At 39.6% G+C, this 16,461-nt stretch overlaps 1 protein-coding gene across 3 annotated transcripts in view; it reads left to right on the top strand.

The window, feature by feature from the left end:
- CLIP1 (CAP-Gly domain containing linker protein 1) overlaps nt 1-16,461 on the top strand; it is a 71,880-nt gene that overhangs the window by 17,615 nt on the left and 37,804 nt on the right. For all 3 annotated transcript variants that reach the window (XM_084272130.1, XM_084272129.1, XM_084272131.1), the window contains exons 4-7: nt 9,745-9,869; nt 10,949-11,165; nt 14,283-14,480; nt 14,853-14,956. In XM_084272130.1, the coding sequence (XP_084128256.1) occupies nt 9,745-9,869; nt 10,949-11,165; nt 14,283-14,480; nt 14,853-14,956 (644 nt within the window). The remainder of the gene's footprint in view (nt 1-9,744; nt 9,870-10,948; nt 11,166-14,282; nt 14,481-14,852; nt 14,957-16,461) is intronic.

The raw sequence follows: 16,461 nt of genomic DNA, 5'->3' as shown, positions 1-16,461 counted from the left end.
TGGTCCCATATCTAGAATCCCCTCAAACTTCTATGGCAGAACTGATGTCTTTAATAAATCTATACTTTTTTTTTAATAAAGGAAGCTTCTGATGTATGTATCACAGATTTATTTGGATATGATGACCGGTGCCTTAAAGGATTGTTCCTTAAGTAGGGTGCCATTAGGAACTATAGTGGTTACATATAAACTAAGTATTTGGGACACTCATTCAGTTGCTTGTCAGAGGAAAGAAATTACACTGCAAAAAACAAGTAGAGGTGTGAGGCAATCACCTATGTATTCTAAAATGTAGGCTTGCTTAGAGAATGCCCTGTTAGGTTGTGCTGAACAGTGCAATAGATGTTGCAAAAAGATGCTGAGGCAAGCAGGCTTGGTTTTTCAGGGGGCAGAAAACATCTTTTTTCCCAAAAGATCTTGTATATTAAAAAAAAAATAATAATTCTTTAACATCAACACAGACAGACAGTGCTTCAAGGTGTATGATATGTCAGCTGAGTTGCATTCTCGTGGGTGCCTGCAGAAAAACATACTTGTAGTAAATTTGCTGCAACAGTCAGCTACAACTGTTTTCCTTCCCCCTCGCCCCCTCAATTTGAAGCAGACATGTTCCAGGCCATTAAATCGATATGTAAACATCAAAAAAATAGCTCGTGGTAGACAGCAATGTCCGTAAGGGATGTAGAATTACCATGGAGGAATTCACATTGTCCTGTTTCCTTAGAAGCTTTCTTCCTTGATGTTCTGGAGGAGTCAAAGCAAATCCAAAGCAAAGCAAACTTAAATGAAGTGAATATACAAGCTGAAGTGTTATACCCCAAAATGGTATGAAGGACCTAAAGGAGAGGTCCCTTAAATTTCAGTAGTTTACTCCTTCTCAAAACAATTAGGGTAAAACAAAACATAAGCCTTCTGCTGCCTTGGAAATCTCTGATAACAAGTCTGTCTTCCACAAATCCCAGTGTATCTGAGCCATATTCAGTAAGCATGTATTTAATTGCCTAGTTGGCTTGAAGCTGAGCAGTAATTTTCCTTTCGCTAACAAATATTTGCAAATACTTCATGTTAAGAAGTAGAAATGTTGAAAATATAGGGAGATAAAGTGCATATTAAAAATTGCGGTTTCTGATATGTAATTCCTTGTTATTCAGCTTTTCATTCTTGCATTGATATATAATTTTTACTGGAAAAAATAATATAGCTAAACCAAAGAAAAAAAAATAATGAGAAGAGTAATTCAAATAGCTTGGTATTAACCATGATTTCCATTCTTAACATCTGAAGTATGTAATCTGGATATAATTTAGTTGTTAGAGAGAGGACATTAACTCTGGGCATCCTGATCTCTTATTTTGGGATCGCTGCAAAGTGGGAAAAGTTGAAATCTGCAGTTTGTTCACAGCGTTTACCCAGCTTTTACTGGGTTAAAGCCAGTAACACGTCTGTAACACGGCTGGAGTTGATTTGCCTGCTGAAAATTAGGCTACAGTCTTAGCATTTTGAACCTTCGGTGAGTAAGAATTCCTATGCAAAAAGTGATCCCCTCTTGTGCCAGCGGAAGTGTTGTCTCCAGGTACTAAACCAGATGGGGAAAGAATAGCTGAGAAGTAATTCAGAAAACAAATTACTTTCAGGCCAAGCCAGTTTGTTTCCTGTTTGAGTTGCAGCCAGAGAACCTGTTTGCCCTGGTATTGCAAACGCTTATGATGCAAATTTTTGCCTGATGCAAAGCTGATTTAAAAAACAAACAAACAAAAGTGCCTGAACCAACCAACCAAACCCAACTTGTTGAAATAAAAGGGGGAAATCTGCTTTGTGTGACAACTGTGACACCTACCAAAGGTTGAAGCCGCTTTGAGAGCATCTTTTTTCCTGGAGGGACCAGATGCTGTATTTTAAATAAATAAATCTTATCAACCTAAGGGACCTTAGCCTTCTGGAGGGATTAAAGTGCTTTCATTCATTTAACCAGTTACAGCTTCATCCCGGTCTGCCAAATCTGATGCTTCTGGAGCTGAGCTGTAAAGCTGGAACTTGTCCATATGTTCGCAAAAGGTTGCAAACTAGATTTACAGGCATACGCTGATGTGGCCTTTTTGCAAAGTAGTTCTCTATGCATCAGTAACATTTAATTTCTTCTTCTTGCCTGTCTTATTCTGCTCACTGTAAGTTCTTTCTTGCCTTGTTATTTTTCAGTATGTTCTTTAGTGAAGTAATAGGCAGGGACTGATAGGAGATTATTGTCAGATTTGTTTCCACCCATGTAACCTATCTTCAAGTAAACATGACGTAAGTCTGTCAACTGACTACATTCCAGGACTCTTAAAAGCAGCGGAGGGGAAAAGAAACTTCACATGTAAAGAGAAGCTTCTCCCTTTAGAAATAATCCTGCATTGTCCATGTTATATTTTTAGGTTTCTGCAACATTCTGAATAGAAAATGCACTTCTGAGTTTTAGTCTGTTTAAACATCAATTAATAGTAAATATTTAGCCGATAGAAAAACAAATACTCATTGGCGTTGTTACAGTTAAAGCAATATAAAAATACCTCGCCACAAAGCAGACAAGGACAGAAGAGGAAGAAAAACTTAGAAGTTGAGAGCAAGTGTATGTTTTCTGCTCTCCTGTCCCCTCCTGAGCCTCTTGTATCTCAGTGCTTAACTGCTCAGTCCTGCTTCTGCTTTATCCTTCAGCAGAGCTGGCTGTGAGGTGTTTTGATGGCTTTGTCATGCTAAGTCAAGGATGAAAGTAATTCTTGTATTTATGTATGTATATTTAGACACGGTATTTCGGATACTGCAGAGTATAATGTAGATTAGTTTGTGAAGCGGTTGCCACAGCATGAAATACAAGCAGGAGAATATAGCTGAAGGATAGAGAGTACCCGAAGGCTTTGTCTGTACTTCCTGATCTTAGCAGTTTCTCTCTCTGCAAACTGCAGCTTTCACTTAATGTTACGTTTAAGCATTTTTTGGGACATCCTGTTACCTATCTGATGTTAAGTTTATCTTGCTGCAGCAAGGTATGAGTTGTGTCTCGTTGTTTTGCCAACTCCTTGTTTCACTTAAAATTGCCCTGAGTTACTGGGATAATAAGGGCAGTGAGGGGTGTCTTCTCCACGCACTTTGTTAAGGGTTGGTCCATGTGAGACCGATTTATTTTTGTGTGTGTGGACTCCCTGTCTCCCTCCTGTCCCCCTGCCTTCCCGAGGGGAGCAATATCCAGGAACATGTTGTTCTCTCTCACTTCAACACAGGATGGGCGAAAGAACAATTTATTTATTTACTTATTTAAGGGTTTTTTTTTCTTTTTTTTTTTTTTGTGGTGACAAATTCTCTTGGGGCTTTCATAGTACAGAATTGCTGTGAGGTTTATGTACCACTCCCTTTGTGACTGAATGGGTTCATTGAATGAATTCAACCTCAGTAGCGGATCATTTGTAGTTATGAAACTGTTTTCTTCTGGAAGTGTTTTGTGATGGCACTGTGTCTGAGGGTCTTATTGCATGTTAGCTCTTTTGCTGGCTCTGGCCTTGCCTTTGAACTGGTTAGTCAGCTCCCAACAAACTGGGGACAAACGTACAGGTTTCAAAGGTAAGTTCTTACAAGTTTCGTGGAACCAGCCAAATAGAAGGTACAGAACCTACACTGTTGATATTAGAAGCTCTGCAACATATTTTTGCACATCAAAGAATCCACGTGATTAAGGTCTTGTTTAATTACCCCTTTCGTCAATAGAAATAGCTGTAGTCACTTGCATTTTTAGGTAGCGAAGTCACTTGACTGTGACACCCAGTGCCACTGGAAAACTGACATCATTAATCCTGCTATTCACAGAGTCGCTGTTTAGAAAAATCTGAGTTAGGGGGGCAGGATTAAAGTTTAGTAGACACTCTAGCACCCTTTCAGTCATGCCTTGATCAAGGGTCGGATGTTATGCAGGTATTTCTAAATGTAAACAGGACAACTTGGAAAAGTTTAAGCTAGGCTGTCTGATATCAGGGGGGAAAAATAGAGAGGCAAAAACTGTCAGAGGAACCAGATGTTGGCAAACTGAAACATGGCAGTTTTGTCACTGGGTTTGACCTCCTTCGAAACTATAGGTTTAATTAAGAAAACACAGAGATACTTTGTAGTGTGGTTTGTTGGTTGGTTTTTTTTAATTTTGTATACACTCTAGCAGTCTAACTTAAAAATTAGCATTGGACTTTATTGGTGTATTTAAGAACTGGCTAATGGACTGCAAAAACGCCCTTTTTCTCCTTTAAATCACTCCTGATGGAGTCTGGGCAGTCAGAAGGATAAGTAACACTCTGCACAGTGCAATTCAGAGGAACTCAGTGTTTCATCCCCAGCACGCCAAGATGGTGGCTGCATTTTGAATTTAATGACAAGACTTGACAAGCCCAAGAGTGAGAGTAGAAGCTGTGTAACAGCCATGGGCAGCTGTCTGCTGGAGGAGAGGGTAGCGGCTGAAGAAGATGCAGGAGCAGAAGGTGCAGAAAAGGAGTTTGTGGGTTGGTGTGGCAACAGGACTAATGAAAATAGTGATGCTCTAAGCAGCGCTGACCGTGCTTGTGGTCAGCACTCAAATACTGTACATAGTTCTTAGTTATTTGTAAAGCCCATTGGAAACATTGGCGAGATTTCAGAACGCAGCTGCAAAACGCCTCAAGCAAGAGAAAGTATCTTGCAACAAAAGATTTGAAGGACTCAATCTGTTTAAATTTCCGAAGGGAAAAGTTGAGGTGTCTTGCTTAAAACGTGCATGTTCCTGCACAGGGAATGCCAGTTGCTCTAGAGCAAGAGCTCTGTAATCTTCCAAATAAAAGCATAATGAGAGCCAGTGGCTAGAAGCCACAATCAAATTTGTTTTGTTTCAAATTTAAATATGTTTCTAACAACGGAATGATTAACTATGAAAGTAGACTGGCAGTGGAAGCATGTTTTCCAATGGATATCAGCTCCATCAACACATGTGACTTAGCTCGGGACAGTTACAGGGTTAATTACAGATCTTAACTGGGTAAAATGAAATGACCTGTTTCAGGAGAGCCAGAGGTGATCTGATGGCTCTGTCTGGCCTTAGATGGGTGAAAAATCAATTCAACACCATTGCATTTGCCAGCTGGAAACAGTTTCTCTAAATTTTGAGAAACAAGAGAAAGAAGATGCTGATTTATAGATTCCAGGTCTCTTCAAAGTTGTCATTTGTTGGTCTGGATGGCTTTTTTGCCTTTTCAAGTGTTGCGTGTTACAGATGCTGGGATTGGAATGGTTCTAAAAATGCCCGTTCTGTGTGACAAACACAGAAATACCCAAGTGATGTTTTTAAAGTGTCACCATCAATCAGTGCTGAAATCAATGCTGAGGCAGGAGGGGAGACAGTTGTTACCCACCTTTTACCTCTGCTTAGGTGGCCTGAGTAAGTGATACTGTGACCTATTCTCTTTTCAAAGAGCTCTCTATTTCTTGATGAACACTGTTTAAATACCGTTTGGGGTTTTTTTATACTGTCACTCCTTTTTTTTTTCCCCTCCGTGGATTACAGTGGTATATTTGTTCCCTACTTCTGCTAATCCTTGGAAATGAGGCTCTACAAAGGTTCTCACAAAGTCTGAAGTGCTCATCCCGATGTGTTTTCATCAGAAAGTTTTTAACTCCTTAATTCCTTCAGGTTTACAAACCCAGTTTCCTATTTCACTTTACATTGCAGCAAATTAAAGTAAGCCTTATTATAATTTGATAAATGGAACTTCATCACTTCTCCCATGTGTTTGACATAACACTAGTGAATTCTGAGCCAATGTCTTCACCCTACAATGACGGCAGTCTAACTGGATTCTCCGGCATCTTAACATTTAATATTTTACAGCTTGACTATATTCAGTGCAATTGCTGACTAAAAAAAGGTCTGCCACTTCGTTTCTTAGCTCTATTATTTAGTGACCTGCCTTAGCATGAATGAAGGTCATGGAAAAACTGTCTTCGTGGTAGTGATGCCCCATTTTCCCATATAACTTTCAGAAACTTTTTGATAAACTTTTTTTCCCTGTTTCTTTTAGAAACTAGGTTTTGGGTGTTCGTTGTCTTTCATATACTTCTGGGAAGTAAATCTTCTGGCCAATGCAACTTGGGGTTTCTTGTTTGGTTGGGGTTTTTTATACATTTTTCCTATAATTCTTAACAAAATTTTGCATCATTTTTCCTATAATTCCATATTAACTTCTCCTGTAAATACAATTCTACTTTTTCATATTGGTATATACAATTTAGCATTATCGTATCTTAAATCTTTTTTTCCTCCTCTAGAGCACTAGGTGTAATTCTGTATGTGTACAGTAACTTTTACGTTTCATACCTCACAGGGATTCTTTTCTGAAATGCTTTCAAGATAAGGGTGCTGTCACACGCAGAGTATGTCATTGCAGCTGGAGATTGATGTAGTGTTTGAGGCAGATGTCAGTGAATGATTGGAAGTAGATGCAGGCTTCAGAGAGCAATGCTGACCTTGTCTTTAAACCTCAAGACTAAGAAGGTTTCTGCTGGAAATTGAGCAAAACTGCCTATGTAGACCTCTGTTGACGCTACCAGCCAGGACTTCGCTGCCACAGTGTAGTCTGGTTCCTACTCTTGGGAAGGACACACATCACAGTATTTGCAGAAAGCAGAGCTCTACTAGCCAGTTATTCAAAGAAGCTTGACTAGGTTTGGAAAAAAACGATAAATTCATTGGTTTTCTTCCTTGCATCTTGTTTTAAAATAACCCTGGTGCCATGGTTACAAAGCTAGTCTCATTGCTGTTTCTCCCAGGGATCTCGTGCTGTGCATCCCCATATGTTCTTGGGAGATGAATTCCTGCGTTTGCTCCCTCCCACTGGGCCTTGGGTTGGGGTGCTGATCCCCTGTGATTGCTGTAGCGGGTCCAATGGGCACTGGTTGTTGCCAAAGCTTTTTTACTGGATCATATCTCCTGGTTTGTGGTTTGGATGCAATGTCTTCAAAATAAATGCCATACATTTTTTTTTACCTAAACGTAGAAGGACAATAAGGCCAAGGCAGGAAATAAAAGGAATGAATATTCTCCACCCAAAATTAATCTGCATTACCCTGGAGCTAGCCTAGAGGTTTATTTACAGTTTGAATTGAAGGGAACAGATTGCAGCAGTTTTTCAAGTCTCTGGGAGTCTCTGCTTTTACTTACCCTTTTCCACTACCATGCTTAAGGTAGCTTTTCGCTTGTGAGCCCCACTTACCTTTCTCTGAGAGGTTTGGTTTGTGCATGAGTGTGCTTTGGTAATTGACTTTGGTTGTTTACTTAAAAAAAAACCCTCAAAAAAAGCCCCAACTGCAATAAAATGCCTTGGCATGCTTCAACAGGTCTGTAAGAGGAGCTGAGAAATCCCTCTGCAACCCCAAACCTGACTATTGTCTTTGAAGGGATGCTCCTTAGCTAAGCTATTGTTCTAGCTTTCCTGTCTGATTTCTTTAATGGGTTTTTACAGCCTCCTTTGATTTAACTCTGTTTGTTCAGGCAGGCAACAGTATAAAATGGAGTTGGGAAACTGTGCACAGAACTAACTGGTCTTTTCAGTTAAAGATATCTTCTTTAAAGAAAAATAAAAAGGACCACTACCACAACAAACTTACTAGAAAAGGAGTATACAGGACCGCTTGAAAGACCTCGTATAGACTGACAGCAGAGACATGCTCAGTTAAATGTTACACTTGTACTTAGATAACAATATATACCCTCTAGAAAAAATAGGTTATGTCTGAAAGTGAGTAACATGTGTCGACTTAAGGGATAGTTCTTCCTAGGAAATCCTTCTGACAAATACTGTGTATATTTCCTCTTCACCCCCTGCCACAGAGGAGATCTGCCTTCCCTCTGACTGTTTTGGCCAGTTGCGATTATTTTTTTCCTAAGATGTTACTCGTGCTTGTTGTTTGAGAGGGGAAGTTTGTCAGTTCTCTGCCAAGAACACCAAATACCAAATGTTCTACTGGTTACTATATTAGGCTGAGTCATGATAACTGTAAACGTTGTGTATTTTTATTCCATGAAGAGAAATAACCTGCTACGGTGCCGCTTCAAGCAAGGTACAAAGGTGATCTGCAGGTTAAAGGTTGTTTCATGACTGCCCCAATGACAGAGGAGAAGGGGGCTGCCACTTTATGGACAAAAGATGTTTCTGTCAGCTTTCTCATTTTAGTAATATCAAAAAAGGGTTAATTATTGTCCCCTGGTTTTCTGAGGTTAGGTTTTTTTCTTATCTGCTGAAGCCTTGCATTGCTGGCAGAGCTGGCGGCTCTGGGTAGTCAATGAGCCAGTACCCTGAGCACCGGCGTGTGGCAGCTGCTGTGCTCTACCTCAGTGCTCTGTGTTATTCTTGCAAGGTAATGTCCTGTGTTCCTTGGTTCCTCCTGGTCCACCTCTTGTTTGAACACTTTCCAAGTGTGTTAAAATGAATTAGCTAGCATACTGTGATCCCACACCTTGATTTATGGCACAAGTTTTCTCTTTATCCTGGGACGTTTCCCTCCAAGAAATGGAATGTCTAATGTAAAACTTACACAAAATCCTTATATGCTTCTTAGTATGGAAAAAAGAAAGCAACAGACGTTATGTTAGCAGGTTACTTCCAAGCTCTCTGCTAAGGCCACCTGTTCTTCATTGTATAATGTGTGCTGGAAAATACAAGTGAAATAAAGCAACAGCCTTGAAGATGTCTGCATTGAAACCCATGAATCTCTTTAGGAAGTTTCCATGAACGTTTGCTTGTTTTCCCAATTCTAGATCATGCTGAACAGGTTTTCACACAAATAGGGCACAGTGTATTGTCGTTCTGACCTGTGAGAACCCTGTGAGTTCTGGCCTGTGGCCCTTCTTGGCAAGTGTCAGCCATGCTGAACACCTTTCGCTTCTTCGCTTCATTTAATTCTTCCCTCCCTTGGACGTTAGGAAAAGCTTGTCTTGCAGGCATTGTAAGTAATTGGAATGGCTGTAAAGGCCTAATATATGAAGTTTGAAAGCCACTGATTTTTAATCTTCCATTTCAGAGTTTGTTTGGTTTAGTTTTACATAAAACAGAATGGTTTTCCTCTCGCTGAGAATTCAATTAGCTGTTTGCATCCAAAATGTTGCAAAGTGCACAGCATTATGCTTTACATCAGTTCTTTTAAATGCAGGAAGGTTTTTCTGTGTTGTTTATCTGAACTATTCCATAGAGGAAATACAAAAGACATCCCGTTTTGTTTCTTTCCCTTGCAGAATTAGAACAAGAAATAAGCAGTTACTAGAAATCCTTATTCACTGGTAGAATTATCTGAGAGACTGTAGAACAAATCTATTCAGTGCACTGGTTATACCGAGTCTTGGTAAATGTATTTTTAATCTTATAGCCATATCAAGCCTCCTCATAGAATTGTGCCCTTCAGTTGGGACAAACTTCCCCAATACCAAATTGGACAGAACTAAATGCCAAGGGAATTTTTTGTGTGGTTTATTTTTGTTGTTGGTTTGGGCTTTTTCTTTTTTTTCCCTTTTTTTTCTTCTTCTGTAAACAATTTGGTTGTGAAGATCTGCTCAACAAATCGAGGGGCAAAAGAATATGCAGCTATTTAACGACGTGACCAATTCTTATTTTATGTGCTTTGTGTACCTACTTGTACTGAAAGTTTGTTACACTGCATTTCAATTTGGAGATGTGTTAAATGTAGTTGTGTGTCTTATTCCTTCAGGTTGGTGGGACAAAAGCTGGAGTTGTGCGTTTCTTGGGAGAAACAGACTTTGCTAAAGGAGAGTGGTGTGGAGTAGAACTGGATGAGCCTCTGGGAAAGAATGATGGAGCTGTTGCTGGAACAAGGTTAGTCAGTCATCAGATAGAAGGCGCCTTGAAGACTTCATGTCTCTCTATTCCACTTTGGGCTTTTTTAATATCTTACATGAAACTTTACAGCTTTACTACTTCCCTTGATATAATGCTGACTGCTGATGGTGTGGGGGGCGTTGTTAGACACTGATTTGAATTTTGTGACGCCTACACATTTCTGAAAGTCTGCAGCAACCCCACATTCATGGGATTAGTTGATCTCTCCTACTCCCATATGAGTTTTATTCATAGACTGGTAATGGAAAACAGTTTCCTGCTTTTTGAACATCTGCTTCATTTCTCAGCTTGGAATGAATGCTCGGTTAAGAAAATACCTCTGGGTATCTTAATAGCAGAACGTAAGGGAAATCTTCCTGCATCACAGGAACTGAAAGCTCCTACACCAATAGTTGCCTCATTGTAAAGACTGTGAACAATCTAGCTGCTTCCTCCAGTAAGTCACACATAGAATGCATTAATTCATGGCACAATTTAACTTACTTTCTCATTTGGTATAAGAAACAGACATTTAACTCCTTAAAAAGAGGTTTTACAAGGATTGTGCCACCTTAATGTAAGTGATGGCAACTTAAAATTTTAAGCGGCTTTTGTTTCTGTATAACCTAAGATTGGTGTAATCGAATATGCATACATGTATAGGTATGTAAGTTAAAGTATAAAACCATGTGATTTAATTAAAATCTAAGTTTTATTTTAACTCTCTGATAATACATTTGCCAGCTTAGAGGAATGTAAAAAAAGCTATGCATGCTAAATTTTGAATCTGAATGGAATTTTTAGAAAACAGTTTCCAGAGAGCTTGAGTTTACTCTGTTGAATTTCTGAAGTCTGATATAATCATGTTGTTTCACCCTCTCAAAGTCCCCTTTCCAGGTCTAGTGTTTAAAAAAATGAAATTGCTATCTAATATAGATTAGATTGTCGCCAGCTGTTACCCTGCCCTTAATGCTTTTACGCTATCGATCTAGAATTCTCTGTGAAGCCAGACCACCTATCTGGAAAGACAGAAGTTAATGTAGTGCTCTCATCTGTCTGCTTTGCTTTTTTTAAAGGTATTTTCAGTGTCAGCCAAAATACGGCTTGTTTGCTCCAGTCCACAAAGTTACAAAGATTGGATTCCCATCGACCACGCCAGCGAAAGCGAAGACAACTGTGCGAAAAGTGGTGGCAACTCCCACAGCCCTGAAACGGAGCCCAAGTGCATCTTCCCTGAGCTCTCTCAGTTCTGTGGCATCTTCCGTAAGCAGCAAGCCAAGCCGTACAGGACTAGTAAGCTTCTTTTTCTGTTGCATGCTTTACATTCCCAAGCAGGAATCCACGTGGCGCTTGCCTGTGGTCTACTTACATAAATTGAGACAAAAACTTGGGCAGAGTGCAGTATACATTTAACTGTGCCCTCTTTTTTTCTTTCAAAGCATGCATGAAGGAAGGAAACCTTAGCTAGACCTGAAGAGTAGCTGAATATTTGAGCTTACACAGTTAATTCAGGCTAACCGAGTTCTTGCAGTAAGAAAGGGGCTTGTGATGCCAGCAAATGAAAAGGCATCAGCATTCTCTTGACTGGAATCTCCATTTAAGTGCTCACTTTCCTAGTGCTACTTCTGCTGTATGGGGTTTGTGTTTAAAGGATATCTTATGCACTAAGGCTTCCACAGGTCAAATTTGTTTTATTAAGCAGGAAGCTTCAAATTGTCTAGAATGTAAAAGGTTTTCTTTAACACTAAAAGAAATAAGCCAAGAAATTACAGAAGTAGCAATTGTCAAGTCTTTGCTGATGAAGAAGCCTCTTTCTTTTCTTTTTGATTTGATTTTGTTCTCATAAAGGCTAAACGTTGCAAAGTACAGTGGCTCAGGTGAATTCTAACTACTAATTCAGCCTAATACACTTACTTCTGATTCTTTTGAAGTTGCTCTGTTATATAAATGTCCTAATCTTGGGTTGCAGCTAGAAATCTTCTGGGAAAGCTGAATTTTAAAAAGCCTCTTTCAAGGCAGTTAAAGGCATAGAAATAATTGGGTCTTTCCACAGTCACCTTTTGATTTTTCTTTTTTTAAACCAAGGTACAAAAATACATCTAATTAGAAAGAGATCACTCCCACTGACCTGGAACTGGTTAGCTGGCATACTGTCCCACTGACCAGCCGGTGCAGAACAAGCGAGGTGACTTACTGTAGTCCTTCAAAACTGAAGCAGATTATGAGCAAGCAGAGGTCAGCAGTTGGTCAGGGCAGCGGGGTTAATACCTTACCACAGAAAGCGTCGGGGGGGTTTTATTTGGCACAAGCAGTGGGACTTTATGACTTAATCCATTCTGGAAGCTGCGGAGTGCCCTCTAGTTTGAAATCAATGCATGAACATAGAGTGCAACCTCAGGTTCAGGCAGGCTTCACAAGGGTGGTGCAGCATTAATATGGACCTCTATGTTTTATTTTGTGTGCTGTGATGCCCTCAGCAATGAGGGAATGCAGTTGCATGTTGTAAATGTCCATAATATATTTGCTTTGTCCATAATATATTTTGCCTCTGTGTTGTGCCCTAGAGCTTGTGCATGTTTTGGGCCATAAAATAAAAAGCTTCTGTAATCTGTTATTTCTGGAATTAATATTCCAGCTTTCTTCCAATTCTTTTTCTCAGGCAACATGAGCCTTTGGTTACCATCCACGTTAAAAGGACTGTCAAAATAATCTTGACACTTTTTCTTTAAAAGTTAAGCTGCTGAAGAAACAGGATTTCCTGAAATCAGTTTTGACACAGCAGACTTGCTCCAATTTCTAGAAAAAATTGTAACTTATGTGGAAATTGCTGGGTTCCTCCGTAATCTTCTCAATTATATTAGACTGTTGATGTTTTCTTCTTTTTCTTGTGTAAGAAAAGCAACTGTCAGAGTAGGTGATCAAATGATTTAAGAGGGCTGTCTGATGCAAGTTGTATTTATTGCCAAGTCTGAAGGAAGTTGATGTTTCCCTGACATCGTTTGGATTTCTTTTTGGAATCAGGAATTGTCAGGTTTGATTCAAAGATCGGTGCTTGTTAAGCAGTATGTTCTAGAATGAGGTATCTTCTAGAAATTGAGAGGATCCTGAAACAAGTACATCAGAGTGATAGTTTAATCTGTCTCCTACCTTTTGAGTCACTTGATACAGTGTTTGCAATTGATTGTAGACTTATTCAGGGCTGTGAGTAGGCAAGTTAGATTGTGTAACAATCATGGTAACAGGAGGGGAAGCGTGTGTTTTGCGATGGAAGGAGAAGACGTCCGTGTTATGCTTTCTGTTGTCCAACACCAGCATTCCAGGCTGTATATGGCAACTATTCCTCAACATTTTGATCCCTGCAATGACCGTGGAGGAAACATGCTGCTATTCTTGGGCAATACTATCAGACAGACCTAAAGGTTAACGTAACAGGAAAGCAAGCCTTTGTGTATTGAGTTTTGTTTTAAATAAGGCTTTAACTGACACGTCATTCCCATTTAATACTTGGCTTAATAGCCCTTAAATTTGTCTAAAAATCAGTTCTTATAGGCTCTGTTGGAGGTTTTTTTTCTCCAATTTTTGCTGTTTTCACAATTCTTTCTTGTTTTTACTACATAGTTTCAGTTTATTTACTTTCCCTTCTAGCTCAAAATCTCTTGAGGAGGTAGAAGACAAGGCCATGCTGAATGCCACCACTGCCACTGGTTCCATTCAGTGGAGCAGAGGTTGCTTAAGGTCAAGGAAAAAACCCCATGGTTCATTTTAGTTCTCCAGATAGATTCCTTTTTGTCTATACTCTTTTAAATTTAATCTTTCAGGGTTGGTTTTTTTTTCCAGAAGTAATTTAATCCCAAGTGATATAAATGTGTTTTAATCAAATACCAGTAGTTCTTCACCAGATTTTAGCTGTAAGGCTGGCTTTTTAGGTCAAGGTAAATGCTTTTTATCCTGGATGTTTTATTGCCCTGGTAGAGGTGCAAAAAATACTAGTTAGAGTTCCAAAAGCTTTTGATAGAGTATTTGGAAATGTTGTGCTGTTGCTGGTGACCCAAGAAGATGACTTGATAACTGGAGACACAGTGTTTTAACTTGCTACTTAAAAGGCTACCTGCTATCTTCTTTTTTTTGATGCAGAAAGATGCTCAGAAACAAGGAGCCAGGCTTTGTTTGAGTCTAGTAAGCACACCTTCTGTCTCCTACTCACTAGCTGCTGATTGGTGCAACACAGTCTTACTACACATGTGTGGCCATTGTTAAAAATCTAGAAAATGAGGAAATTTAATGTAAAAGGAGAAGATACAGTAGGTTACAGAAAGCATTTGTTTTACTAACCCAATGGTTGTAGTGTCTGGAGATATCCCTTGTTTTCCCTTGACAGAGAATGGGTTTTAATGTATTTACTTTGTGAAGTTGACAGAGACATCCTCCCGCTATGCAAGAAAAATTTCTGGTACCACAGCTCTACAGGAGGCCCTGAAGGAGAAACAGCAACACATTGAACAGCTCCTGGCAGAACGGGACCTGGAGAGGGCAGAAGTTGCAAAAGCAACCAGTCACGTAGGGGAGATAGAGCAGGAATTAGCTCTTGTTCGTGATGGACACGATCGGGTAAGAGTGGTGCTGCTGTTTGTGTGATAGAGGCTTTAAGACAATTGATTGAATTTCCAAAATTGTTTTTTCTTATTGGAAAAGTCTGGTGGTAAGAGATGGTCTTCCAAAATTAAAGTAGTCCATACCTCTGAGTTCTTCCTTGTGGGAGCCTTGGCTTGATGATAGCAAATCCATTTCATTTAACTCAGTTTGGTTGAACATCTCTGTGCATCTCAATAAACTATTGTTTTCTTTTATTATGCATATTTGAATATGGTAACATTACTGGGCCTGGCCCCATCCCTTTACTGAGTTGTGATTACTGAGGTATAGATACATAACCTGGAAAAAACTTTCCAAGATCTTGTTCTTATTCTTCCTGCTAATTAGCATGTACTGGAGATGGAGGCAAAAATGGACCAGCTACGAGCTATGGTGGAGGCTGCCGATAGGGAGAAAGTGGAGCTTCTCAACCAGCTTGAAGAAGAGAAGAGGTAACTGAAATCCGTGTTTATTAGTGTAAATTTGTTAAAAAAAGATTCTGCATTGAAAGCAAATGCTGTGGTGACTTGGAAATAGGAGACAAATTTTGAATAATGCTGATATGGGAGATTATTGCATAAAATCATATTGCAGTTCCTTAAAAATAATGCTAGAAAAGAAATTATCATAAATTTGTCGATGGAGAGCCAAAGTAGGAGGACTTTTTTAGAAGCTGTAACTGTTAATTATAGCTGAATTTCATGCAACTCATTCCTTGTAGTATTGCTTTCAGTTATGAAGGATTTTATTCCTGCTCACATTAAGAATTTACAGTTGAGTTCTCTTGTGAATAATTTATTACTACTAGTCGTGCTTCTAGGTAGGGTCTGTCTCTTACAGGAAAATCATCAAAGCCATTAATTTTAATGACTTTTCTAGTTGCCTTTTTAACCACTTGAAGAACAGAACAGCAAATTACCAAACATGAAAGCTATTGAAGGTTAGGAGAAGAAATAATCTGGTAAATCATCAGGGCAAGGTGAGGAAATAGTCTGATGGATTGTTTTGGTGGATTTGGGATGCTTTTGAAGAGCATTCCCCCTATGAGTCTGCCGAGTTAGACTTGACTTGTGGGCGCCCCTAAAATCAGTCAGATGTCACCCTTTCTGAAAAGCCTGCCTAAAGCTAGAAGTCCACAGGTATGAAAATGCAGTGTTAAACCCGGGCGACTCCTTTACAGTTTTCATGCTGCCTTTTTAGGGGATGCACTGTAGCTGAATTTTCAAAACAAGCAGCAGAGTTAAGTCTGGTATTATTTGTGTAGTCTTTACAAAATAATGCAGTGGACTTTTAATTTTAAAAAAAAAGAAAGAAAAGAAAGGAGCAGCTTTGCAGCACTCCAGTAGCCTGGCTGTGGACCTGCTTTTGCTGAATGCCAGGTCAGTGGGGGTCTGTTTTACCGCAGTCCTCTGTGGCCTTGAGCTCACCTTCAGCGAGTTGCTAGGCAGCGTGGCAGTGCCGCTGTGCGCTGCTACCCGTTCACCGGAGTGACGTCCTGCAGCCGGGAAAACATTTCACGGCTTTGGCAGTGTAATATCTCTCCTTCCTCCCAGCCACTCTGGGTTTATTTATTTAGGAAGGTCTCTGTAATATGTATTCAAGTCAGTCTCAGCAGAGACTTGAAGTCAAATAATCTTTAATCCTGTTTCCCAAAGCACATTGGTGAGACCCACTTCCAGTAATATGTTCTTATTGTCCTTTTATTTTAGACATCCATCACTTGTAACTCCCTTTGATGCAATGATTTTGACATCTGTCAGCCAAGCTGCAGGCACCAACAATGTGTGTAATTCAAAGGAAAGAAGACACGCTTGTCTCTTCCTTTGCAGCATCTTACAGTATTGAAAGGATCAAGGGGAGAAGGAGGAGTTCTAGCCCCTTGTTCATTAGGGTATATCAGAGTCAGGGTAGGGAAAAAATAAAAGTTATGTCAAGTCAGATACCAGATTCTCCCTCG

The sequence above is a fragment of the Gallinula chloropus genome (genome assembly GCF_964237585.1).
Source record: "Gallinula chloropus genome assembly, chromosome: 17".
NCBI lineage: Eukaryota > Metazoa > Chordata > Aves > Gruiformes > Rallidae > Gallinula > Gallinula chloropus.
Note: the sequence above shows the minus strand (reverse complement) of the source record. Positions and strands in the feature narration are given on the sequence as shown.